General features: G+C 38.5%; 2 protein-coding genes across 3 annotated transcripts in view; one reads left to right on the forward strand and one right to left on the reverse strand.

Moving 5' to 3' along the window:
* Positions 1 to 1,340: 1,340 nt before the first annotated feature.
* Positions 1,341 to 6,175, reverse strand: LOC139954391 (monocarboxylate transporter 2-like). The gene is made up of 4 exons (XM_071954163.1): positions 5,747 to 6,175; positions 4,866 to 5,009; positions 2,959 to 3,807; positions 1,341 to 2,308 (listed from the first exon to the last, which is right to left on the reverse strand). The coding sequence occupies exons 1-4, from the start codon at positions 5,934 to 5,936 to the stop codon at positions 2,166 to 2,168; spliced, it is 1,326 nt and encodes a 441-aa protein (XP_071810264.1). The 5' UTR covers positions 5,937 to 6,175; the 3' UTR covers positions 1,341 to 2,165.
* A 3,824-nt stretch (positions 6,176 to 9,999) lies between these two features.
* LOC139954484 (uncharacterized) overlaps positions 10,000 to 27,381 on the forward strand; it is a 46,732-nt gene continuing 29,350 nt past the window's right edge. The window contains exons 1-8 of one of the 2 annotated variants that reach the window (XM_071954299.1): positions 10,000 to 11,208; positions 12,073 to 12,191; positions 15,512 to 15,622; positions 18,371 to 18,433; positions 20,670 to 20,747; positions 21,287 to 21,356; positions 22,325 to 22,540; positions 24,391 to 24,463. In XM_071954299.1, coding sequence (XP_071810400.1) covers positions 10,884 to 11,208; positions 12,073 to 12,191; positions 15,512 to 15,622; positions 18,371 to 18,433; positions 20,670 to 20,747; positions 21,287 to 21,356; positions 22,325 to 22,540; positions 24,391 to 24,463 — 1,055 coding nt within the window. In that variant the 5' untranslated portion in view covers positions 10,000 to 10,883. The remainder of the gene's footprint in view (positions 11,209 to 12,072; positions 12,192 to 15,511; positions 15,623 to 18,370; positions 18,434 to 20,669; positions 20,748 to 21,286; positions 21,357 to 22,324; positions 22,541 to 24,390; positions 24,464 to 27,381) is intronic. The other variant, XM_071954300.1, reaches the window with a different exon arrangement.

The following is a 27,381-nucleotide window of genomic DNA, read 5'->3' on the forward strand; positions in this document are numbered from 1 at the left end:
ACCAAAATGGCGCATCCAAGATTATTCTGATGATGACGTCAGGTGAAATGGGTCAATACCGGCTGTCTCAAATACGGCTTGTTGAAAACAGGAAGGTCACAGATGTTGGCTACTTATTCTTCAGGTTACCCATTGACCTGAAGTAGCCGAAATCTTGGATTGAATTGTGTAAGCTACAAAGGACTTTTCTCACAAAGGAAAGGCTAATTCCTGCGTAACCTTATTTTCAACCCTTCACAAAAGTGAGCGGTGTTCACCCGATCATCAATACTTTCGGACTTTTTGGTGTCGTGTGAAAGTTGAGACCATTAGCTATCCATACACCCAAACCTTTTTCTCCAGAACCATATACTTTTTTATTCGGTAGCCATTTCAAAAGTGTATTGCTTTTTTTTTGAGACACACGGTACAAAAATACCCATATTGAAATGTAATGTAGTTGGACGTCTTTGAATTCGTACTGCTGGAGGGGTGTCAAACACAATGACGTTTGCCACCGTTTGAAATGAGGCTGGAGATTTGTATCTTCAGTGGTGGGCAAACAGAAACGATTATTTTGCTCCTCCAATTTAGAGAAAATGGTTCCCTTAAAGGTGTAGCCATATAGTCGGAAAAGTGCAGTTTGGGTCTCTTTGTATTCAAAATACAATGAAGCTTGAGCAGAACACGGAGACAGCACAATGGCTTACAAAGGGGCATATGATTGCCACCCATTCTAATTCCTTTCCTTTTATCTGCAAATTATTCATCGTTTTTCGTGCGTGAACTCTTTGTGAATATTTAATTAGTCAAAAGGGCTTCTGGAATTCGGTCATGTTCGGCCTTTTAGTCTGAAAAGTCTCAACCAAAATAATGTACCAGTGAATTGAAACGAGGAGCATATCTGTCGTTATGTATATGAAAAAAAATCGGTGCAACTGAAATTTTACGTTAAAAATGGCTTCAAAAACAGAAAAAACAAGTCACAAAAGCACGGCAATGTTCCCGTTATGAATGTCGGCAACAGTCCCAAATTAGAATACAAAGCGAAAACGCTGGCCTGCCGCCGCCCGGTCTCCCCGCGGTCGAAAAAAACCCTGATTTCGATTGGAATGATTTCCAATGGCCGAAATCGTAAAAAACAAATAAAGTAGTAGGTATCTATCTGGGAAATACAGTTAATTGGCCTATAAAGGGCAAAATGCTTTTGCTTTTGTTTTGTACTAACTTCAGAAACATTTTGTTGATAATCGTCACAAGCATTGAAAGTTGTAGATTGGACCTAGAGAAAGGACAACAATGGGTCATTTTGTCTATGATTTGACATATACTTTTATTTATTTCCAATTGGGACGTATACCGATAAAAGTTACACTGCTTGTTTTCGGTGTCACAACGAAGGTAAACGTTCTTCATGGGTGGTAGAACACTTTATGTAGTAGGTTTGGGTAAACTTGTCTGTATTCTGAAAGTGGTTTGGTTAGACGGGGCAGGACAACACTCTGCCAGCATCCTTTGTGTACAAAGTCGGTAACTCAATCCTCAGCAGTATACTGCGATAACATTTTTAAAATAAATAAATAAACCATAAACAACCAACTAGGTTTGTATATTAGGCCATCCCTATATAGATATACAATTATAAGATACCGAAAAAGATTAACAAAGATAAATGAACATGAGAAAAGTCTTTCTTATCAACTTCAACTTTGTTTTCAGTCTTTTAAGCCATTGGACACTTTCTGAACAGAACAAACATTAAAAGTTCACAGATTTATAAATAACTGAGGGTTTACAGAAGGTAATGGTGAAAGACTTCCGTTGAAATATTATTTCATTAAATGCTTTACTTTTTGAGAAACAATTAAAAAAATTACCAATTCTCGATATCGAGAATAACGGATTTATCGTAAACACAATCATGTCATGACACGGCGAAACGTGCGGAAACAAGGGTGGATTTCCCGTTATTATCTCCCGACTCCGATGACCGGTTGAGCCTAAATTTCCACAGGTTTGTTATTTTATAAATAAGTTGTGATACACGAAGTGTTGGCTTTTGGACTCGATACTGTTATACCGATGTTGTGCGATTGCTTTAAATAAATAATAGAATTGTTAATTGAGTCGTACTTGTAATTCCTCCACGCCGACAATTGATGTGGCATACAAGCACACAAATAGTTTCACTCGGAGCCGTCCATCCGTTTTCGAGCACAAATCATGTTGTTGACGTCTTCTAACAGTAAAGCAGCAATGACAACTACGGGTAACGAGCCAATCACTAAATACGACGTGTCGTAACTTCCCGTTGTATCGTAGAGCCATCCTATCAAAGAAAACATAATATTGTTATTAGCTTTCTCCAGAAGACGATCAGAGCATACTGATCGAAACGTCGAGTTGAAACCAACGGTTCTTTTCAGAACCACCCCAACTCATTATGTGTCATTGTTACCGCAAACCTTTCTATATCGTATTTCCACCATGCAAAGTTTCAAATCCTACTTAAAATGTTTTTAGTGAATATAATAGGTTTTGTTTGGGTATTATGATGACCATAAACAATTGTTGGAACGCTACTCCTACATACATTGCCAGGAAATACTGTATGATGTCACAGCGATTTCACGAAACGCTAGGATTAATCCTAACTCGAGTTAGGACGAGTAACCCCTCCTAAGTTTGGATGTGTTCAATGCTTCCTACGTATTTGGAAGAGTTTGGTGAACTCGACATCACGATCATCACTGAGTAATGGATATATGTGCACTGAATAAAAAGCCACTGTATAAGTTACATTTAAACAATTTCATGTACATAAAATGTACAAGTTACATTTCATGAAAAAATTCATGTTCTTAAAATGTACAAGTTACATTTCATGAACAATTTCATGTTCTTAAAATGTACAGCATTCCTGTTTTGGGATACACACTCATGTTCATCATAGTTTAATATTTTTAATAATTGACCTACCTGTTAAAAAAGTGGCAGCTATTCTCATGATACCGCCTGCAGCTTCCGCCCATCCCACTGCATTACTCATCCTGGCCGGGCCCACTAAAGCCCGAAGCATAGTGAAACTCAACGGGAACGTTATACCAAACCCTACACCAAAAGCGAAGTTCCCTGCAACAAGAGGCCACAGTCCGTGGAGGAGAGGATCCAGCAGGAACGCCGCAGCCATCAAGACATGAGAAATATACAGCATGGGTCTGGCTCCGAGGATTTCCTTGTCCACCAAGAGACCGTGACCAAGCTGGCCCGTTAAAATGCCAACAGCCCCGGCACCGGCGACCAGGGAGGCCTGGTATGGGGTCAGGCCTTTCACGAGTACGTGCGGGACGGTAAACACCACCCAGACGATGATGACAACACATATATTGCAGAAGCAGATGATCAATACTACAAAAGAGAAGTTGCAAAATAAATCCGCATCCGTGGCTGCGATGATTTTGGATACAAGATGGCTGGAGACTGTAGTACAACTTTCTTTGGATTCTCCGGATGTGAGGGCACTTTGAGTGGAACGTTCTTCATCAGACTCCACCAGTTTGTACTGACAGGGGTCTGTGGGTGCAGTTGATGATGAACCGGGCCGAAACAGGGCACCGACTACACCCAAATGAAGACAAACTCCGCCCAGTAAGAGTAGACAACCTCTCCAGCCGTAGACGTCGAGAATGAACTGGGTGGCCGGAGCTGAGACCAGAATACCGACCGACGCGCCAGCACAGGCGATGCCGTTTGCCATGGCGTAAAGACGGTCAAAATATACCCCAAGTAGAACCACTGCCGTGTTTAAAAGCAGACCAGTTGCAGTACCTGTAACAATTAGTTTTTTTTTAAATGTGATCATTGTTCCTTTTCTCAACGATGTTTAAAGGCACTGAACACCTTTGGTAACTGTTAAAGACCTGGACCCAATTTCATGGCTCTGCTTACCGTGAGCACAGAATCGGCGCTTACGGAAGCAGGGAATTTTGTGCTTACGGCAAGCGTATTTCACGGGTTAGCGGCGAATTTTCGCTTCTTCGCGTGCGTACTCCCCGTACTACGCATTCTAGGCTTACAAGGCTAGCGCAGAAATTCGGCGCTTGCACGTAAGCGGGGAATCGTGATCGTAAGCACAGCTGGGGCCAATTTCATAGAGCTACTTAAGCAAAAAAGTTGGTTAAGCATGAAAATAGCTTGCTTATTTTACACATGTTACTGCCCAAAATTTCATGCCATATACATTGCTTGCGACTGGTATTGAGCTATTGTTTACTTAGCATAACAATTGAGTGGAGTCTTGGCCGGTATTCTGATTTTACTAAGCATGGATTATTTTGCTTAAGCAAAATTTTTTGCTTAAGCAGCTCTATGAAATTGGCCCCAGGGCGCTTGCACGTAAGCGGGGAATCGTGATCATAAGCACAGAGTTCGGCGGTAAGCAGAGCCATAAAATTGGGCCCAGTCTTCTCACATATCTTTAACGTCTCGACGTATCCAACAGTTTTGCTGGTTTGTTTTGTTATTAAGACACTGGACACTGTAGTATTGGTAGTTTTCAAAGACCAGTCTTCTCCCTTTGTGTATCTCAGCAAACATGTGAAAATTTGAACTCAATTTGTTGTCGAAGTTGCAAGAGAAAAATGAAAGAAAAAACACCCTTGTAACACAACTTTGTGTGCTTTCATAATGCACGAAAAAAGGCTTCAGGCCTGACATTCTATGAATTACCTCTTTCTCAAAAACTACATTACTTCAGAGGGAGCTGTTTCTCACAATTTGTTATACTATCAACAGCTCTACATTGCTCGTTACAAAGTTATCATGTTCTAAAGTCTGGGTCGTCTCGTCGAACAAGTCTGGAGCGAATAATACTCTTGCTTGCTTACCTGTGAGCAACACTAAACAAACTCCAAACTGCACAACGTTGTTTGTCATACAGGCTAGTAGTACACCAAAGGAAGCCGCAAGACCAGACACTGTAGCTATGTGCCGGTGGTTCCACCTCCGCTCGAGCGGACCGAGCAACAAACCTGCAACCATTACAATAACAGTTCCGTACTAGTGCACAATAGAGATGTACAAAACATAAACACGTTTTATTTAATAGGAGTGGGTTCCTCTTACGGTCCTAACTCGAGGGAAAAAATCCAATAGAAAAATGCCAATGGTATAAAATAATTGGATCCCATTTTTTGTAATTTTTTTTTAATGGGCAACGTATGGTTTTTATGTTTGTAGGCCAACGTATGGTTTCATGTTTGTAGGCCATTAAAATAGTCTACAGAGTAAGTCAAAGCAAAACTATTTAATTGCCCGGGTTTTTGTGTGTGTAGTAACATAGATCAGTTGGTCCATCCAACTTTACATGCCCCCCCCCCCCCCCCCTTAAAGGGACACGTTCCCTTGGATCGGGCGAGTTGGTCTATGAAAAGCGTTTGTAACCGTTTGTGATTAAATTTTGTTAGCAAAAATCAAATCGTTATGAATAGGATTTGAAACTTTGCATGGTGGAAATACGATATAGTAAAGGTTTGCGGTAACATCGTGTCATGATATTTGGGGTGGTTCTGTGAGAGACGATGAAGACGATCGGAGCATACTGATTGAAACGTCGAGTTGAAACCAACGGTTTTTTTTTCAGAACCACCCCCACTCATCATCAGACTAGAGATTATCATTACATGGTAACCGTATTATACCTTTACTTTATCAAATCGTAATGTTCCTTTATGCCAATCAATGTGTGATTATGGATCAATAGGCCTACCTGACAGTCCCCTTGCAGCCAGCATCAGTCCAACTGACAACCCTACCTTCCACGTTTCGGTATCAAACTGTTCCGTCAGGGTGGGTATCATAACACCAAGGCCTTTGCACAAACCTTCCCACAGGAAGAAAGCAAGATGTGCTCCGAGAAGTATGAACCAGCTCCAACCTGCGTCTCGATCAGTATACATGATGGACGCGGTGTCTTATCACTGGACAAGCTTAAAGACAAGTCTCAGTCTACTCATAGAGCAGTGTTCCTTGCGCTATGGTTTACCGAGTCTAGCAAGCTATTTGAAATGTTGAGACCTCAGGAATTTAAGAACTCACTCCGTAGTGCAGTTAACAACGATCCTATAATGCCAAGTAGTCACAGCCGATTTTCTATACCTTTCGCCAAGGTAAACAGTTTGAAAGCATGACACAGTTCTTTAAGAAGTCTAGCAAAGGAACAAACTCTACATGGCAAGTAGACACACACAATGGTGTTACCGCAAACCAATTATGCACAAATTTCGTTGTTAGTTGTATTGTATTCAGGCCACAGGATCAAGGACCCGACCATCAGTTTTACCATGGTTTTACTTGTATTATGCTCAGCTGTTATACCATACTCTATACTGACACGACTGAACAACGGGCCCAATTTCATGGCTCTGCTTACCGTAAGCAAAGAACCAGCGCTTGTGGAAGCAGGGAATTATGTGCTTACGTCAAGCGTATTCCAATGGACTAGCGGGATGCTAGAAAACTCTACGTAAAAATGCTGCAAGTGTAGCGTTGTGTACAGGGAGGGCTAAAGTGGCTTGTCAGGGTCACAATACAAATCACTGTGGCAAACCACCCATCCTAAGCTAAGACGAATCTTTGTGCTTTGTGAAATCGTACACTTGTCCATCTTTTTTCCGTTTCGGCATTGTCGATCCCATCCATATTTTCCAGTTTCCAGCGGGTCCCCATAGATATCCCGTTTCGTTTATTTTGTTCCCGTTCAGTTTATTATTTTCCTGTCCTGTATCGTTTTCAAGTCCCTTTTCTTTTTCCCCCTTACCAGCCCCGTTCATTTTTTCCCAACCACCTGTCCCACCGTGTGCCCCTTCCCTATCCCGTCCCATATCTAACCCACGCCTCCGCGCCTCCCGTCCCCGCGATCCCGTGCATTGGCATTGTTCTTTGCTTGCCACTGTTTGCCCATAACTAATATTTTCAAGTTTCGAGCGGGTCCCGTTTGTGGTTCTTTCCCGTTTCATGGGCTTGATTTCCCCCCATTCAGTTTAATATTGTCCTTTCCCATGTCCTATATCATGATAGTCCCTTTTAATTTTGTTCAATCCCTACCCCAGCCCTGTTCATTTTCCCCGTCATTTCTATTTTTGCTGTTCCCCCGTCCAACAGACAAACCACTTTGTGCCCCTATCTCCTATCCCCGTCCCAAATCTAACCCGTGCCTCCTTCCCGTCATCCCGCCCGTGAATTGTTCCTTGCACTCTCGACCCAGGGAAGCTAAACGAACGCACCCAGTATAGATGTCTGAAAGGGGGCAGTGTCCGAAATGTAGACTGTTTTTTAATTGTACGGATTGACAATTATAACTGTGTCACCGGTGCGTAAAATCTTTATTTATTTCATAAAAACCTCAAAAAAAAGTACAGCACCATATCGAGTATAACAACAGCCAACGGTAAACATATCCCTAGAAATGTTCCCAGTGGCGTACAGCCCGCCCTCTTTCAAGCTAAATTATAAAGGACTTTGGGTCCACATAATTAGTTATAATATAGTTTCATTTGATGATGCACCCCCTCTTTCAGTTCAGTTATAGCGTTAAAGGCAGTGGACACTATTGGTAATTACCCAAAATAATTATTAGCATAAAACCTTACTTTGTAATTTAGGGAGAGGTTGATAGTATAAAACATTGTGAGAAACAGCTCCCTCTGAAGTGGAGTAGTTTTTGAGAAAGAAGTAATTTTCTATGAATTTGATTTCGAGACCTCAGATTTAGAATTTGAGGTGTCGAAATCAAGCATCTGAAAGCACATAACTTCATGTGACCATGGTGCGACAAGGGTGTTTTTTCTTTCATTAATATCTTACAACTTCGACGACCGATTGAGCTTAAATTTCCTCAGGTTTGTTATTTTATAAATATGTTGAGATACACCAACTGTAAAGACTAGTCTTTCACAATTACCAATAGTGCTCAGGGTCTTTAAAGGCAGTGGACACTATTGGTAATTACTCAAAATAATTATTAGCATAAAACTTACTTCGTAACGAGCACGGGGAGAGCTGTTGATAGTATAAAACATTGTGAGAAAACGGCTCCCTCTCAAATAACGTACAGTTTTTGAGAAAGAGGTAATTTCTCACTAAAATATTTTAATTTAATTAAAGAAAGCTCATCTGGAAACACAAAACTTGTGCGACAGTTTTTTATTTATATCCATCAGTTCACAGGTTTGTTATTTAATGCAGATGTTGAGATACACCTAGTGAGAATACTGGTCTCTGACAATTACAGCAAAAACAAAACCAGTGTCCAGTGTATTTTTTTCATTCATTCATTCATTTTTTTTTTTTACCACACACAAAGAAAAGTGAACTTCTGCCTTCTGTAAACGACGTTTGGGTCCAAACGTTAGGTTATCAGGGTTCACTTCGATTATGAACTTCTACCTTCAAAAGCCTGCACAAAACACTTCAACCCGGCCCCAAGCCATCGCGTGTGACCCGTCACGTTTTATCGTTAGCAACCCCCTTAACAACGGGACGCCGTGAGCTCCTGCATGCGTGTGCATACAACACTCGCTGGTGGTAGACTTTTGGATCGGTATGAGTTCGATTTGTCTCTTTTGTTGTCTCCTTTGTTGGGAATTATTGATAAAAATGCATAGGGTTAAATCGGAGGTTAATGTGCTTGTGGAAATGGCATGCCAATCAGGGACATAACAAAATAATCATATCGCATCTCCGTTCAGCCATTTTGTGGCAATTAATCTTGTGCTTGAATTGTTCAGGTGCTATGTTGTTTATCATCATGCTACGTGGGAACTGATATCATATCCACCCAAGATAAACCTGAAACCTTTATTAATTTATCAATTTGTTGGAATACTTTAAAGGCAGTGGACACTATTGGTAATTGTCAAAGACTAGCCTTCACAGTTGGTGTATCTCAACATATGCATAAAATAACAAACCTGTGAAAATTTGAGCTAAAACGGTCATCAAAGTTGCGAGATAATTATGAAAGAAAAAATCACACTTGTCACACGAAGTTGTGTGCGTTTAGATGGTTGATTTCGAGACCTCAAGTTTTAAATTTGAGGTCTCGAAATCAAATTCGTTGAAAATTACTTCTTTCTCGAAAACTATATGGCACTTCAGAGGGAGCTGTTTCTCACAATGTTTGATACCACCAATCTATCCACATTACTCGTTACCAAGTAAGGTTTTATACTAATAATTATTTTCAGTAATTACCAATAGTGTCCACTGCCTTTAATCGATGTTGTTTGTTTGCTTGGATTTGTGAATATTGTTATGTGAGAGATAATTTATAATGCCTGATGGATACAACTGTTTGTGACAGGTTTTGTCCTGTGAATGGTTATAAACTACTGTTGGCAAGAGGAAGTTAAACAAATCTTTGCAAGTACTTTAGATAGTTAATCGATGTTGTTTGTTTGCTTGGATTTGTGAATATTATTATGTTAGAGGAAATTTATAATAGTTGTGATGGATACAACTTTTTGTGACAGGTTTTGTCCTGTGAATGGTTACAAACTACTGTTGGCAAGAGGAAATTAAACAAATCTTTGCAAGTACTTTAGATAGTTAATCGATGTTGTTTTTTTGCTTGGATTTGTGAATGTTATTATGTTAGAGGAAATGTATAATGCTTGACGGATACAACTTTTTGTGACAGGTTTTGTCCTGTGAATGATTATAAACTACTATTGGCAAGAGGAAATTAAACAAATCTTTGCGAGTACTTCAGAGAGGTAATCGATGATAATGAAAATTTAAACAGTATCCTGACTGCGGCTATTCAACCAATAAATAATGCATCTCTCAAATCTGCTATTTACGATTGCCAATAAATTAACTCACACGAAATCATTTCTCCGGATGATACTTTTAGAAAATTATAGTGAGCGTTCTCTTGTCTCTTAACAATACTTTAAAAGTTAGTATCTGTATGTTTTTTTCTTTGCAGACAAAGCTTCTTGATTCAACCACCGACGTAACCCCCCAGGAAGCCGTGCCTTTTGCCTTTTGAAGTCACATGGCCAGCCAGACAACACCGATCGAACCCCAAACTCAATCCACGCAACGACTAAGAGCTGGTATCATCACAACAAAACCCGTAAGTCACACACAATGCACCAACGGATCGAATGTTGATGGCCATCGTATACAGGTCTTAACGCTGGTTGGTTATTTGGTAAACAGACGGATTAATGAAACGGTAAATAACTGAATGTATCAATTGACTGAAATGTATACCAACTTATTTATACGGGCAAGGTAATTGCACACACACACAACGTCTTATGGTGGGGACTTCAATTGCGCATCCCGCAAGGAAGCAAGTTCATTTTGGGGTTAAATTTACCGGCAAACTGTGCATGAATGGATCAAAATACTTGACTAGCCAGCAGCAACGATGAAGATTGACTTGAATTGCAGAAATATTTCACCGGTGTATCAATGGATTTGCCTTGGATATATTTAAGAAGCAACGTGGAATGAATGCACTAATCTGTTAGTGAGTGTACTGGCGTACACGGCTTGGAAACCTAGCTCCTGTTTTTCGGGGGTTTTTTTTTCATCGCAATTGACAAAAATCGCTGCAGAGTACTCGACTATATGAAGGCAGTGAAGTGATTTGAGAAATCGGCATGTGAGGAAATAGACACTGTTATGGAAGACCTGTTGGAAAATATTAACAATTGACGATTATTGGTGAGGGGTCACAACATTATTTTCTCTGTCGAAGTTGGCATCAAACTCAAGTTTGGTTGCTGTATTCGTGGCTCTTATTATGATTTAGTGAAAGAACCTTCAAGAGCCGTTTGCTAATGGCGTCAGGCGGTTTAACCATGGAGGAAGAAATGGTTTAACGAACCCGCATGGACGCTAACCACCACCACCCAGACATGGAACAAAACACGGGTGCCTTGTTCCCTCCGTTGGGTCAAAGCACCCAGCAGCGAGCCAAGACGGCCCATACCACATCATCCCTCCCGATTGCCGGGAATGCCCGTGTATCAACTCACCCTCTGCTTCCACCTCATCACATCAAACGAAGGAACCAAGTACACCTCCATCTCCACAAACAGCCGCACCGGGGTCGCCATCATGCCAGGAACAAGACGGACTCGCCCAAGGCACCGTGCTCGATGACGGACCACATCGTGGGACTTTACGATGCTCCAGAACTACCCGAAATAGAAGGTAATAATCACCACAAATTAAAAAACAACTTTTTGTTTATAACACTTTTTATTGCTACCCTGTTAACAGCAGCGGTGGGGGAAAAAATAGACATTTTAACTCAGCAACTGTTGCTCATGATTTTGCGGTTTTTTTTGTTATACCGTTGGAGTTCAGTTAAAAAATCATGTTCGACGCTTTGTAATATCTCACCGATTTTAGGCAACGGCGAGAACCTGCTTTGTCGATTTCACAAAACTGTTCCAAACTTAGGATTAATCTTAGGTCTTAGGACGAATTAAGTTTTTATCCATAGACCTTAGGACGCATTGAAGCCATCTTAAAGGCAGTGTACACTATATGTAATGACTCAATATAATAGCATAAAACCTTACTTGGTAACAAGTAATGGGGAGAGATTGATGGTATAAAACATTGTGAGAAACGGCTCCCGCTGAAGTAACGTAGTTTTCGAGAAACAAGTAATTTTCCACGAATTTTATTTCGAGACTTCAAGTTTAGAATTTGAGGTCTCGAAATCAACCATCTAAACGCACACAAGACAAGGATGTTTTTTCTTTCATTATTATCTCGCACCTTCGACAACCAATTGAGCTCAAATTTTCACAGGTTTGTTGAGAAACACCAAGTGAAAAGACTTTTCTTTGACAATAACCAATTTATAGTGTCCAGTGTCTTTATGTGTGAGCGAGTTTTTATTCACCTTAACTAGAATTAATCCTAGCGTTTCTTGAAATCGGCTGCAGGCTCCCTACAGTACAAATAAAGGCTGTTCACCTCCAGGCCTAACGCATTGTCTCCTTTTCTGAAATGTGGTAATAATGAAATATTTCTGACCATTGTTTTCGGTTCTTTTTATTCCAGTGCTACTGCGACAAGGTGCAGCAAGTCGAGCTACAATTGTTCAGATGATAGCGCAAGGAATATGCCGGACATCGTTCAATGATGTGCAGAGGTTCCCAGCCATTCACCCGTCGATTATGGTAAGCCAAACAAAAATCAGAACTCGAATCGACTCTATTCGTTGCATCAGGGGGCCTGACCCTGAAGATAGTTAAAACAATTTGGATTTCATCTCGGCTGAGCAATGTTGGGACCAAGGGCCCAAGAACTCTGATTGAACTCATATTAAACGAGCCTGCATTCAAACAGTGTAAACTTGTTCTGCTTCTGCAGTGGTTTATTCTTATGCTGCTCCCTTGACAGTGTGTCTTAAAGGAACACGTTGCCTTGGATCGGTCGAGTTGGTCTTTGAAAATCGTTTTGTAACCGTTTGTTATAAAATGCATATAAGAAAGGTGTCGTAAAAGAACAATACAATGATCCACACAAATATGCTCTCGAAATTGCGTGTTTTTCTTTTTACCTCGTCGACTAACACGGTCGGCCATTTATGGGAGTCAAATTTTTGACTCCCATAAATGGCCGATCGTGTTAGTTTGCGACGTAAATGGAAAACCGTGCAATTTTGAGTGATACTTGTGTGGATCATTATATTCTACTTTTAAAACATCTTTCTATAACCATATGCATTTCATAACAAACGGTTGCTAACGCTTTTTATAGACCAACTCGTCCGATCCAAGGCAACGTGTCACTTTAAACGGTATGACTCATTAACAATAAACATGATGTGTAAAGCAAAGACCAGAAGATTAATTGTTGAATCCTCTTTGATATAAAGTTTCATTAACAAAAACAAAATCCAGTGCCGGCAAGCAATTTTGTTTTACTGAACATCGAAAGTGCCATTGTCGTAGTGCGTTTCAGTTGGGAATTTGTTTTCTTCTAAATCGATTCAAAAAGGGAAATCCTAACGAAAATAAAATCTGGATTTTTTTTAAGGATGGCAATTCTGTAGTATTACAGTAAAAAAAAAATTGGTGGCTGCGCGACATTAACGTCATTGAATGGTTAATATTTGTAGACCTTTGTAAAAAAAAAATATGGTTCAAAAACTGAACAACAGTCAAAACTAGCCAGACTCATCCCATTGGTTTACAAAGCATAAAGTATGCTTATCTTTTAAATTGAATTGCGTTTATGTATGTAGGTCAAGTTGTATTTGTGTGCTAGTGTTAGTGTGTGGATAACAATTCAAACAGCTTGCAGCCATGACCCTGGATATCTCTAGAGCATAACAACAACAAAACAAATTTGGTTTGAATAAGTATGTATACATTGAGGCAACCTGGCCTACATTCATACCTGGAACAAGTTCATGAACCTGTTCACTCGAAGCGTACATTCGGAAAAGTCACGTAGTTACAAAACAGCATGGAGTTTCACCCGGTTGTTTGTTCTGGCGTATATAGACACATTTACTCGACAAAAAAACTCACTGTAGATATTCAATATCAATTCTTGACCGTGATGACCCTTATGATAAAAAGGGGAGGGGGGGGGGCATTGAAACAGTATCTATTCTTAATACTGTATAAAAGAAATATGTTTACAGAGCGTGTAGTCTTAAAGGGTCTATGTACTTTTTGTAGGACAAAAAAACACAATGTCCTTAAAAGATGCTCTGTCAGATTTTTGGCCCCAAACATTAAAAAATAGATTTTTTTGAGTGAATGGTATTTCAAAGAGTATCACCCGCTCTGACGAAATTTTGTATGTAATGGTCAGGAACCATGACAAAATTTTAAAACGTATCTTATAAACACATAAGAATTGGTCACGTGATTTATTGTCGGGATCCCGACAAAAACTAATTTTGAGCACTTTATTTCACTGCTACTAATAATTGGCGGATTCTTTCGAGCAATGGCTCAAATGAAAACTTGTAACTTTCTCGACCCCCATCAAAATATCTATTGCATTTTAAATCAAAATTTGTGGGTCAAATCGGCCAAAAAAAACTGACATAGCATCTTTAACCGTTAAAATATATTTTAGCAGATACCCGCGCCAAACAATTGAAGCTGAGTGGTATACAGACAATGCTAGGTAACGCGCTAGTATCAATTATGCTTATATACACATAGACTTCTAAGCCCGTGTGTTTCCTGAATTTGACACTTTTATCAGATGAGGTATTGTTCCCTTTTCTCATTTCGGGCAAATATTTACGTCTGCCCGTGAATAGTAGGTGACAATGGCCGTTATGGTTGTGTTGTCCCCTGTCCTGGGTCTGATTCTATGCTTTTAAAGGCAGTGGACACTATTGGTAATTGTCAAAGACTAGTCTTCTCACTTAATGTATCTCAACAAATACATAAAATAACAAACCTGTGAAAATTTGAGCTCAATCGGGCGTCGAAGTTGCGAGATAACAATAAAAGAAAAAACACCCTTGTCAAACAAAGTTGTGTGCTTCAGATGCTTGATTTCGAGACCTCAAATTCTAAATCTGAGGTCTCGAAATCAAATTCATGTAAAATTACTTCTTTCTCGAAGTCTACGTCACTTAAAAAGCGGCAGCCGTTTCTCACAATATTTTATACTATCAATCTCTCACCATTACTCTTAATCAAGAAAGGTTTTATAATTAACAATTATTTTGGGTAATTACCAATAGTGTCCACTGCCTTTAAGAGACCTTGTAAACATTGGTATATTGGTTGTTGATACATTGCGTTATCTCGTAAGTGAAAAACTCGGCAGTTAATCCTTACAAGAAAATAATGAAATCACAATCCATAAGCATAATGAGCCGGTTGGTTTAATTTGAGATGTTTTATTTCGGTTGCAACATGCAAGATTCAAATGATATTCAACTTAGAAGATGCTTCCTTATAAATATTTCATATCCACCTTCCGAATTGGAAAAAAACAAATATACTACATTGTACTACAGACTGTAATGTATATCACAGCTGCTTTCAGTGGTTATAAACATGTAATAGATGTTTAATTTGCATCGGGGATAAAGAATATTAAATTTAATTTTAACTTTAATTATAATTTTAATTTAGGTTTTTACCCATACACCGATGTGTGTTAGCACTGCATACTCGGCACTGCATACTACGAAATTGATAGGTTAGAAACCGTTTAAAAACGACAGTATTCGGCGTGTTCACAACTTAAAAACAATTGTCTTTCTATATGCCTGAAGTCTTGAAGAGAATTGTTCTGATACCTAAAGTACAGTTCTCCAGGGACGTTAGCTCTGTTGCCGAAAAGAATAGTCAAAGGGAATGTGAAATAATTCCCATTAGAAACCTTTCTCTGTAAACACATTGCGTATTTCTGTATTTCGGTTCATGATTTGAATTTTTATTGCAGAATTTCAGAAAAAATACTGAATAATCAGTTTTAATTAATGTTACTTTATGTTGTTTATGTTTCTTTATAGAGTGCAAGAAAAGATAGAATAGTTCGCTACATCACATTTGTGTCTGCCCCACCTTTTGAAAGGAGAGCGCCAAAGGACAGACCCAAGTCTTGGGATCGACGGGTCTTCAAGGTAAGGCAATGGAAGACTTTTAATTCAGTTCTTAAAGGCACTGGACACTATTGGTAATTACTCAAACTAATTGTAAGCAGAAAATCTGACTTGGTGACGAGCAATGGAGAGCTGTTGTTTGTGTGAAACAGCTCCCTCTGAAGTGGCGGTATAGTTTTTGAGAAAGAAGTAATTTCTCACTCAAATAATAAAATACCTCAGCTGAGGCCTTTCATTATGCATCTGAAAGCACACAAAGTAATGCAACAAGGGTGTAATTTCTTCCATTATTCTCTTGCAATTTCGATTACTAATCGAGTTCAAATTTTAACAGGTTTGTTATTTTGTGCATATGTTGGGATACACCAAGTGAGAATAAATTGTCTGTGACAATTTTAAACTATTCGCGTCCAGTGCCTTTAAAGACACGATGCCGGCACTTAGATCACAACTTACCCCACGCATGTTTCCTTTGTTCAAATGTCATTCACCGTAACATTATTTGCTGTTCAATTTTGTCCATGCGTTAAACGATTACCAAACCAAGGTTAAGCTGCTTTCTGGGAACGAACCTTCCTAGGAATTATAACAAAAGGTCCACTTTTCTTTCTTTCTTTTGTTTTCTTTGACTCTCCCCCTGTCTCTCTTGCTACTTCTTATTGTCCTTCATCTTTCTATTGTTTCTTCTTCATTCTATTGTTTCTTCTTCACGCCCTTTGACTCTAAAGTTAAATTTTAGAGTCAAAGGGCGTGGTCAATTTTAACAGACATTATGTTAAAATGAAATATAACTGATCTGAGTTGGAATGGAGTTAAATTTGGAACAGTTCCAAAACACCATGTCAGTTTATTCTTGATTTGATTTTCTTTGTGTAGTAACATGTAACGGTTGATTAAACTGTTATTGGCACAAATCCAAATTGGGTAATTTTAAAAATGATAATGCTTGGATACTGAATGATGGCAAAACACATATCCTCTTGCCTCCATTACCCCCCCCCCCCCCATCACACCCCCTCTTCATAAAAAAACATATAATCACATATAGACTGCAACTTTGTCGATATGATGCTATCTATTTATACCTGTCAACGTGTTCATACAAACAATGAAGAAAAAAACAGTCGGTAGACAAGTTGTGTAAACCCGGTATAGTTGATTTTATAACTCAACTAAAATATAAGATAATGAAATAGATAAATAATAATGTGAATACATAATTACTCAATAATCAAATCAAAAATACAAGAAGGGTATTAAGAAAATGAGCAATCGAATGTCTCCAGAAAGATTAAGGAAAGCAATTATTAAAGGCTTGAACAAAATCTACTTTGTGCCAATTCGACAATAAACGATGTACTTACTAAATTTACACTTTAATACAAATTGTTACCGGGAAAAATCACTTCAACACCGTGATGAGACGTAACGGTGATGTGTAGAGGTTTTGGGGGGCTTTACGGCGGCATATTGCAGTATAAAACGAAAACTGGGGGATGGGGAAATACACACAGGATAATCAAAGTAATTTAAGAAACAAATATGTTGGGTCCAAAAATAGGAATTTGAAAAATAAAACAGCTTTGCCAGTGGACCCATAAAACCTTTGCGTACCAAAAAATAATATATACAGAACAGCTTTCGGACCTGAAAATACCTCCAAATGGCCCAAATCATTGAAAGAAAAAGGAGGTAATTTTTCAATAACCATTTGAAATACATTTGAAATAAGTGACATTAATGAAGAAATATAATACTTACGAAATCGGCAATGAAAAACTAGCTGGAGTTGACTACGGATACGGCGAACTTAACCAAACGGAACCAGAAACAGAAATGCTATAGAAATACCGGCACCCGGCCCAGGTACCTGCGTACAGAAATAATGGTCTTGCCACACCTTAAAACAAAATTCCTAAGATGCCAGCAGGCGATTGGCCGTGGTCACTGAACTCTGACATTACTAAAAAAGGACAAACTGATAAACGTAAGAGAAACGTTCAAAAAAATTATCAACAGTATACACACATGCAGGTGTGAGATGACAATACCTATTTTTATACCCAGATATACCAAAACAGTTAAAACAATAGTTTCCAATATCAATATATAGTCACCAGCTGTATGTGATCTTAAAGACACTAGACACTATTGATAATTGTCAAAAATTGTAGCCTTCACAGTTAAGGTATCTCAACATATGCATAAAGTAACAAACCTGTGAAAATTTGAGCTCAATCGGTTGTCGAAGTTGTGAGATAATAATGAAAGAAAAAACACCCTTGTCAAACGAAGTTGTGTGCTTTCTGATGCTTGATTTCGAGACCTCAAATTCTAAACCTGAGGTCTCGAAATCAAATTCATGTAAAATTACTTCTTTCTCGAAAACTACTTCACTTGAGAGGGAGCCGTTTCTCACACTATTTTAGACGATCAACCGCCACTGTGTCAACACTGACTTTAAAACAAAATAACAATTCAAGGTGTTTATTTACATTTTTGTATTGTTTACATTAAAAAAAAACTGTTTCAACCCAAAACCATTAAAAAATTACACAATGAAGTCAGTTTCCCTTGTGGTTTTGTATTTGGTTAAATAAAAAATAAAAAATAAACATGCTATTAGGAAAACACGGAAAAGAAATATCATCGCTTTGTAAGCATAAGTTAACTAACAACAATTTCAACTAAGTTCAGTTTTAGTCTGATCAGTATATATGTTTGAGAGTAATGAATGATAATTATTGTATTTTTCTTTAAATCCAACAGCCACTCGGTCCAGAAGAATGTTTCCACTGTCAGCTTCAAACTAACCACGCAGTCTGTGAAAGGGTAAGTTATGCAAAATGCTCACACCCTCGAAAAAATGCATCCCCATACACCAGTATTTTGTTCTCAACTTTGTCCAGCATGTTTCCCCGTAGACTTTACACACACGTTTACTTGTAGGGCAATCCGGTCTTTAGAAATTTCAAGCGGAGACTCTTCGTTTTCCCTTTGTTGATTGTCCTTGGTATTCTCAAAATGATCCCATTACTTTGTACAATACGACAACCGATAATCGAATCAAACATCGTAAACGTAATCATCAGATTCACCCTACGCAATGCCAATTTATTATTCAGTTAACTGAAAGGTGTTAAAAAAGAACCAATTCAATACCAATGGGGCACAAGAATGGATAATGCACTTGGCTTAAAGGAACACGTTGCCTTGGATCGGTCGAATTGGTCTAAAAAGGCGTTTGAAATTATTTGTTATAAAATGCATAAGGTTGGAAAGATGTTGTAAAAGTAGAATACAATGATCCACACAAGTTTGCTTCGAAATTTCGTGGTTTCCCTTTTACTGTGCGAACTAATTAACACGGTCAGCCATTTATGGGAGTCGACGAGGTAAAAGTAAAACCATGCAGTTTCGAGGCATGTTTGTGTAGATCATTGTACTTTACTTTTACAACATCTTTCTACCCATATGTATTTTATTACAAACGGTTACTGACGCTTTTTATAGACCAACTCGACCGATCCAAGGCAACGTGTTCCTTTAAAGGCACTGGACACTATTGATATTACTCAACGTAATTGTTATCATAGAAACTTAGTTGGTAACGAGCAATGGATAATTGTTGATGGTATAAAACATTGTGAGAAACGGCTTTCTCTGCGAAAGACATAGTTTTCTCCGTTTTTTGTGAAAGAGGTAGTTTCTCACTCAAATAACAAAAGACTTTAGTGGAAGTGTTATATTATGCTCCTAAAAACACACGAAGTCGGCATCAAGTTTTTTTTCATTATTCCCAACATGTGCATGAAATAACAAATCTTTGAAACAGACTAAATTGGTCATCGAAGTTGCAAAATTATTCGTGTGCTCAAATTCGTGTGCTTTTAGATGGATCTCAGGATTAGAGTATGTCTCAAGATTATTTTTTTCTCAGAAATTACGTAGCTTCAGAGGGAGCCGTTTCTCATACTGCTTTATAATATCAACAGCTTTCATTTGGTAGTTACCAAGTAAATTTGTATGAGATCGCCGTCCAGTTACGTCGTAACCGGATTAGATTATGGACTCGGCACTTTGGGGCTTTTAATGTGTTCACGCATCAGTGCCGATTTATCGACTTTATTTCATTTGAATAATAAATAAAAGAACAACGACTTATCTAGACTGAAGGCCCGTAGCAAAGTGGTGTTAATAGTCTGCTAGCCGTTCATAAATGACCTTGTCTTGTGAATTGGGTTTCGGGAACACGTAATAAACCTATACTTGTGGCGTTCGGCTGCGTTTTTATAAACTTGCATATTATTCATATCTTGTCGTTTGTATTTATTACGTTTGATTGAAATTGGTCGTATTTTGACTGTCTTGGGGGCGCTTTCAAAGGGCTAATTCCTGACAGCTTTACCGTTATATAATTACGGTTGCATTTTTAAAAGTTGAATATTATTCATATCTTGTCGTTTGTATTTATTACGTTTGATTGAAGTTGCTCGTATTTCTGACTGACGTGTTGCGTTTTTAAAAGTTGAATATTATTCATATATTGTCGTAATAAATAATAACACTGACAAAAAGGGAAACATGTATCTTTGGAATACTTCATGTTGAGTTACGTTTATATTTGTTGTTTTTATGTTATTTTAGCACAAGTATCTTCGCGTTATAACGGTGACAAAAAGGGAAACATATATCTTTGGAATACTTCATGTTGCTCGTTACGTTTATATTTATTGTTTTTATGTTATTTTAGCACAAGTATCTTCGCGTTATAACGGTGACAAAAGGGAAACATGTATCTTTGGAATACTTCATGTTGCTCGTTACGTTTATATTTATTGTTTTTATGTTATTTTAGCACAAGTATCTTCGCGTTATAACGGTGACAAAAAGGGAAACATATATCTTTGGAATACTTCATGTTGCTCGTTACGTTAATATTTGTTGCTTTTATATTATTTTAGCACAAGTATCTTCGCGTTATAACAGTGACAAAAGGGAAACATATATCTTTGGAATAAGTTCATGTTGAGTTACATTTATATTTATTGTTTTTATGTTATTTTAGCACAAGTATCTTCGCGTTGGAGGTGGTTTTAGGCACAGCTACTCGTACATCAAGCAGACGCTGGACATTATGGAAGCGGTAAGCTCTCAACGACAGTTTGACAAGAATAAGGGGAGAATTTATCTGTTTGTTGATTAAAAAACAGGGACGGCTTTATTTGTATATCTTCATTTTGCCGGGTTAAATAAGGTGTTGTTAAATTCAACTCGTGAACCAAATCACAGAAAACATCAGTGTTTGAAGTTCATCTGTAATGTGTTCAAACAAGTCTTAATAGACACACATTTTGTATTGACCCGGAGTTCCATGCAGGCACCTGACCATTTTCTGGTCAGCCTGACCCAGATACTGGTTAATTAATGGGAATTTCATTCTGATGCTGCGTTAGTTTGACCAATTTCTGAGTCATCTTGACTCGACTCAAAGTCACAATGAACCAGAAATGGGCCAGGCACCCGCGGGACCTGGAGTTCTTCTGACCCGAGAGTGTTGTTCATAGGGTGTAAAGTTAAGGAAGGGAAGCAGTTTTGCTAGCTTCTCACAACTATGATGAAAGAGATTTGTTCCCTCTTTTTTCGTTCTCTCATTTCCTGTTTTTATTTGATTGTAACTTCCAGGAACATCGTAAGGTTGCTGAGGAGGTGAGAAAGAGATACGAAGAAGAACAGTTGGCTATGAAAGCAAAAGGTACAAAACAGAATTTAACAAATATCTTTTAAAAACACAACCAAAGTGTGCCAACTTTCATCAGTACTATTTTTATTTACCACAATTTGCTTTTACTGTTAATTGTTAAATTAAAGCAATCGCACAACATTGGTAAACAGTATTGTCCAAAGGCCCACACTTCGTGTATCACAACTTATATTTAAAAGAACAAACCTGTGAAAATTTAGGCTCAATCGGTCATCGGAGTCCGGAGAAAACAACGGGTAAACCCACCCTTGTTTCTGCACGTTGCGCCGTGTCATGACATGTGTTTGAAATAAAGCCTTTATTCTCGATATCGAGAATTGATAATTGTTTTTGTAAAACCCTGTATTTGTAAATCTGTGAACTTTTAATTTTTGTTCTGTTCAGAAAGTGTCCAATGGCTTTAAAACAAAGATGCCAGGGCACTTCTATTCTTTAAAACTATTTATTATTGATTTCTTACTATCGACTGACAATAATTAACAACAACAAGATATGTGCCAACTTCCATCAATACAATTTTTTTATCCTATAGTTATGCAACATTATTCAAGCAAAGATGGCTGATTCTTTTTTATTTAGGCCCTAATTTTATTTATTATTTACTGCTTAAATCTTACTGACAAAACAAAATATTCCCACTGTCATCAATACTTATTCCCTGACGATGATGTGGTTTTAGTATTATGCTCAGTTATCTAAGTATAGATATTATATTCAAGCAGAACGTTGTTTAGATGTGCTTGCCATGTTTTTGATATAATTAGCACTCTCTTGTATCAGACCATAGAATATTGTATGTGCTCGTTTGTTTGGTTTGTTTGGTTGTATCTTTTTTTCAACTCCGGAGAAACAATGAAGCTCAATCCCTTATTCCCCATTGGAATTAATATTAATTGTTGACGTGGCATTTGGTTTTCTAAATAATAATTGGAACTATCTACCATTGCAACACAATTTAGCTCAAACAAGGCGGAAAATAAAGATGTACGTGAAAGGCGCCGATGGGAAGATAGTGAGTAGGTACCTCTTCGTGACCGAAGACGAATATGAAGAAATGAAGAAAGACAGCAAACTTGCAAAGAAGATTCTAGGTCTAGCTGACGATGAAGAGCTGGATGATTGGGTCAGCTCCAAACAGAAGTATGTCATGGATGAGAATGGACAACTAGTTAAAGGTATGTCTACTGGAAGAGATGGTTTCTTTATTAAGTGCTCCCCCCCCCCTCAATCAATCAATCAATCAATCAATCAATCAATCAATCAATCAATCAATCAATCAATCAATCAATCAATCAATCAATCAATCAATCAATCAATCAATCAATCAATCAATCAATCAATCAAACAATCAATCAATCAATCAATCAATCAATCAATCAATCAATCAATCAATCAATCAATCAATCAATCAATCAATCAATCAATCAATCAATCAATCAATCAATCAATCAATCAATCAATCAGAAGACATTTGTGTATAGCGATTAAATCAACAAATATTGTTCAAATGCGCTCAAGACAGTTGCATGAAATGAATTACGAAACACTTGTTGAAAAAGGTTTAATTTGATGAGAAGTTTCTTGAAAATAAGAATAGTCTGAGCATTCTTGATGTGATTTTGAGGAGTGTTCCATAAGCCTTTTTGAGATATGGGGGAACACATTGGCACAACACAAGGTTTGGGTAAACTTGTCTGTATAATACCCAGACCAAACAGTACACTCCTATTACCTCCGCCATACCTCATAAAGGCTTGCGGTCCGGAGCAGGAAAGTGCTCTCTGCTAAAGCAGATGTAGTCATTGTTTACATCACTCCATCTTCTCTGCTGTGTTCCGAAATATATAAATATATAAATAAATAAATAAATATTGCACGTATTCTGGATGGAGTACAGGTCTTTATTCCATAAATCTGTTAAGTAGAAAGTACTGCTTATAGATAATTTATTTGCCTAGCAAAAACATAAGTGGGACCGGTCACCGGTCGCAACAATGTAAAGTTGGCTGTTTACCTGTCTATTCTATAAAATAAAATAAAAACTCGCTGCTTAGCAAGCTTTTGTACTTTAATACATGCTTTACGAAATTGGGCCCAGATGTATAGTGTGGTCTTCTATAAGTAGGTTGCTATAAATGCCCGATTTGGGGCAGAGCCCCCCCCCCCAAGTGTTCCCCTCAATGAATAAAATACACTCTTATCTCCTTCTTGAGGTCCGCCCTCTCCCCCACCCCCCCCCCCCCACAACAATCCTGTAAAGGATTCCTGAGATTCCTGAAGCACACAATGCAGAAACAATGAGGGTAAAGCATGCCCCATTACAGGGCGCACAAATTGTTGCTGGGCGTCAAGCCCCTTCATTTACTTCAACGTTATCGTTAATATATCGCTTATATGCTAAGCATCCTATGTTCTTGTATATTATGTAATCATTTGTCAATGTACTGTGAGGGTATGCCTTCCCATTGAATTGAAACCGATTACATTTCCAAAAGGATCCCAGTGATTCGACTTAATACCATGATCGCTATTTGCTGTCTTGTACAAGACTAGACTTGTGGACAAGTCGTTAATGGTCTGCCGCGGTGAGATAGTCGAGTTGTGGCGTTGCTCTCGCGAGATCATTGCTTTCGCGTACTGCTGGTTGCCGACTTCCTCATGGGACCGTAGTCGTGATAGCAGTAGTCTGGTGGGGCCAGTAGTCTCGCGAGAGTACCGCGAATATCGGAACATCGGAACGCTATCACCGCGACAGACATTTAACGACTTGTCCACAAGTCTAGTACAAGACTCTAAACACGTGAGGACATTGGAGGAGTCATCGTTAACGTGTAAATGTCTTCTGCTTTATCATGGAAAGCTTCAAGTCTTACCTACACGACCGAGCTCGTCGTATTCTGAATAAAAGTTGTTTCCCAACCAAGTGCATTGAGGATAGCCATGGTTTCAATGAACAGCTTGGCAAAACAATATACATCCTGATTGAATACTTGGATTTGGTTTTTGTGTTCCAATATTCCCCCAGTATCAAAGAAGAAATATGGCGACAGTGCTTATGAGGAGAGCATGGAGAGTGGCGTAGGAGGCCGATCAAGAAGGTAAGTCAACCATAAGTATGTCAAGATCCAACTCATTGTCTATTTCTACCTCCATGTTGTTTTGTACCAAACTGAGGCTGGACGAAATAATAGTCTGGTATTGGAAACAAAGAACATGACCAAGATGGTGACTGCGTGATAAAGTTCTAACAGCTACGGTTACAGCTACTGTCACGAAGTTTGCTGGGGTGATGAAAATGAGATTGCAAAGTATTTAGAAGGAGTAGGCCTACAGGGTGGATTTCATAAAGAGTTAAGAGAAGTCTTATCTCGAGCTAGGGCGAGTTACTAACTTAGTTTAGGACCAGCCATTCGACTTAAGTATATCCAAAGGACTAGTCCTATGTTAGGAATAGTTCACTCTTTGTGAAAGCGACCCAGGTGTTTTTTTTTTTTTTCAGTTCACATTGCAACTATATATTTCATGATCCAACCTTCGTAATGATAAACCAGTGATTTGAAAAACATCATTATTTGACCAATGTTTTAGGATTCGGGTACTTTTTCAAAATGTCCACAGATTTACATTAAACTTACAGGGTTTGAAGATAATGATAGTGGAAAGCTTCCCTTCAAATATTACTACCTGAGGTGCTGTAGTTTTTGAAAAATGAGTAAAACAATGTCATGAAAATACGTTTGTAAATGATTAAAATAATTTTCGTCTCATGAGACGAAAAATATTTTCATGACATTGTTATACTCATTTCCCCAAAACTAAAGCACCTCAGCACGTAATATTTTCAGGGAAGCTTTCTATTATCATTATCTAGTTTCAAACTGTAAGTTAAGTGTAAATCTGTGGACATTGTGTTTTTGTCCTACAAAGTATACATAGACCCTTTAAAACACAATATATTTTGTATACAACTTCTTGATGTCATTCTGGCCCCCGGTCCCTTATTTCTGTGGTGATCTGTTGTGGCTGGAACACAATCTTTTTATTTTTCTCTGTTTAGTAATTGGTTTGAATTCGGAAAATATTTTGCAAGTACATCGGGTTCCTTTGTTGCACACCAAGTGCGCCCTCAGTGTTGGACTTGTTTAAAGTTTACTTTTAGGATTGTCACGTGACAATCATGTTTTCTTTTTAACATGTGTGTACATTACATAGCTCCGTCTTGAAAGAGCACATACTGTTTTGGGTCCGTAATTCTCTCTATTTTCATTGTGAGCATTGCTCTGGCCATGCTCCAAAACCCATTTATCTGGGAGAGCTAAGTTTATTGAGCTAACTGTGAGTATTATTTTGTGTTTTGACTCTTATTTATACCTGAATTACTGTGATTTTTTGGGTTGTAAAATTCTACTTTGAAATTGAAAGGATTATTTATCGTGTGCAGTGCGTCCGTGTGTGTAGCATGGAAGCAACATGTTTGACCTTTTTGTGAACTTTACTGTGCACTGTGTAATGTTGTAACTTTTTGTATGCTTGCTTTGGGTTACTATTAAACCTAAACAGGAGAAGTTTATTTGATATATTTTAGCAGTCGTTGATTGACCTTTTGACCTTTTCAAACCGGAAATGACTGTAAAACTAAAAATGATTTGAAAGGGCGTTATTTAAAGGCAGTGGACACTATTGGTAATTACTAAAAATAATAATCAGCATAAAACCTTCCTTGGTGACAAGTAATGGGGAGAGGTTGATGGTATAAAACATTGTGAGAAACGGCTCCCTCTGAAGTGCCATAGTTTTCGAGAAAGAAGTATTTTCCACGAATTGATTTCGAGACTCAGATTTAGAACTTGAGGTCTCAAAATCAACCATCTAAACGCACACAACTTTGTGACAAGGGTGTTTTTTGTTTTCATTATTATTTCGCAACTTCGATGACCGATTGAGCTCAAATTTTCACAGGTTTGTTATTTATGCATATGTTGAGATACACCAACTGTGAAGACTAGTCTTTGACAATTCCCAATAGTGTCCACTGCCTTTAAAGTTTACTTGATATATTTTAGCTGTCATTGATTGGCATTTATTATCATTGATTGTATTTTGGCGAATGCTCGTCCTTTATTAATTAGAGGACCAACTCTCCCTTACCATATAACCGTGTCTCTACATTTATAAGGCCAAACAAAATAAATGTTGTGTTTACGGTAACCCGACCGACCTGAATTTTTTGCGGCCGAATTGCCGACCTCAAAAACATTTTTCTAAATATTTTGTGAGTTGGTAAAATTTAAAATGAGAATTTTAACATGTTGCCTCACTTTAAAACTGTTTATTATGACTTACCAGTGTAATAATGCATTTTTGCAAAAATCATGGCGATATCAAAACTTGTGCACCCGGCCCACGCCTAGCCTAGCTTACTGTACTGCCACAATTTTTTCTGTGAAAGGTGCACGCGCCACCCGATGCCCGGCCCCGACGCACCCGCTGTGTTCACAGCGTACTTCGGGGCGATCCAATGTCACACGAAACGAAATTGGGCCCCTGGCAGCCGGCCGCATATTGGACACCACAACAAACACGGTACAACAGTACAGTACAGCTAGCTGTCAGTGGTACAGCACGAAACGAAATTGGGCCCCTGGCAGCCGGCCGCATATTGGACACCACAACAAAACACGGTACAACAGTACAGTACAGCTAGCTGTCAGTGGTACAGCACGAAACGAAATTGGGCCCCTGGCAGCCGGCCGCATATTGGACACCACAACAAAACATGGTGTAGCTGTCAGTGGTGTACAGCACGTGGGTGACCGTCCGCGTACGTTTGCAACACGTTTTACACTACGGACAGACTGCGAATGAAAACTGCATCAAAACATGGCGTCGACGTCAGGCAGTTCTTCGTGCAGTAACATGAACAAATTGTTTAGCTTGAAAACAGAAAAGTGCCTCCATCAGCCAGCCAAGTTGAAGCTAGTAAACATCGATGTCAGCAAGACATTCTCAATATTTT

Source organism: Asterias amurensis, chromosome 2 (assembly GCF_032118995.1).
Source record: "Asterias amurensis chromosome 2, ASM3211899v1".
Lineage (NCBI taxonomy): Eukaryota > Metazoa > Echinodermata > Asteroidea > Forcipulatida > Asteriidae > Asterias > Asterias amurensis.

Coding starts and splice junctions, on each gene's coding strand:
- LOC139954391 (XM_071954163.1), bottom strand. CDS start 5,936: ATGTATACTGATCGAGACGCAGGTTGGAGCTGGTTCATACTTCTCGGA. Junction 5,010..5,746: donor GGCTGCAAGGGGACTGTCAG/GTAGGCCTATTG, acceptor TAATGGTTGCAG/GTTTGTTGCTCGGTCCGCTC. Junction 2,309..2,958: donor AGCTGCCACTTTTTTAACAG/GTAGGTCAATTA, acceptor TTTCTTTGATAG/GATGGCTCTACGATACAACG.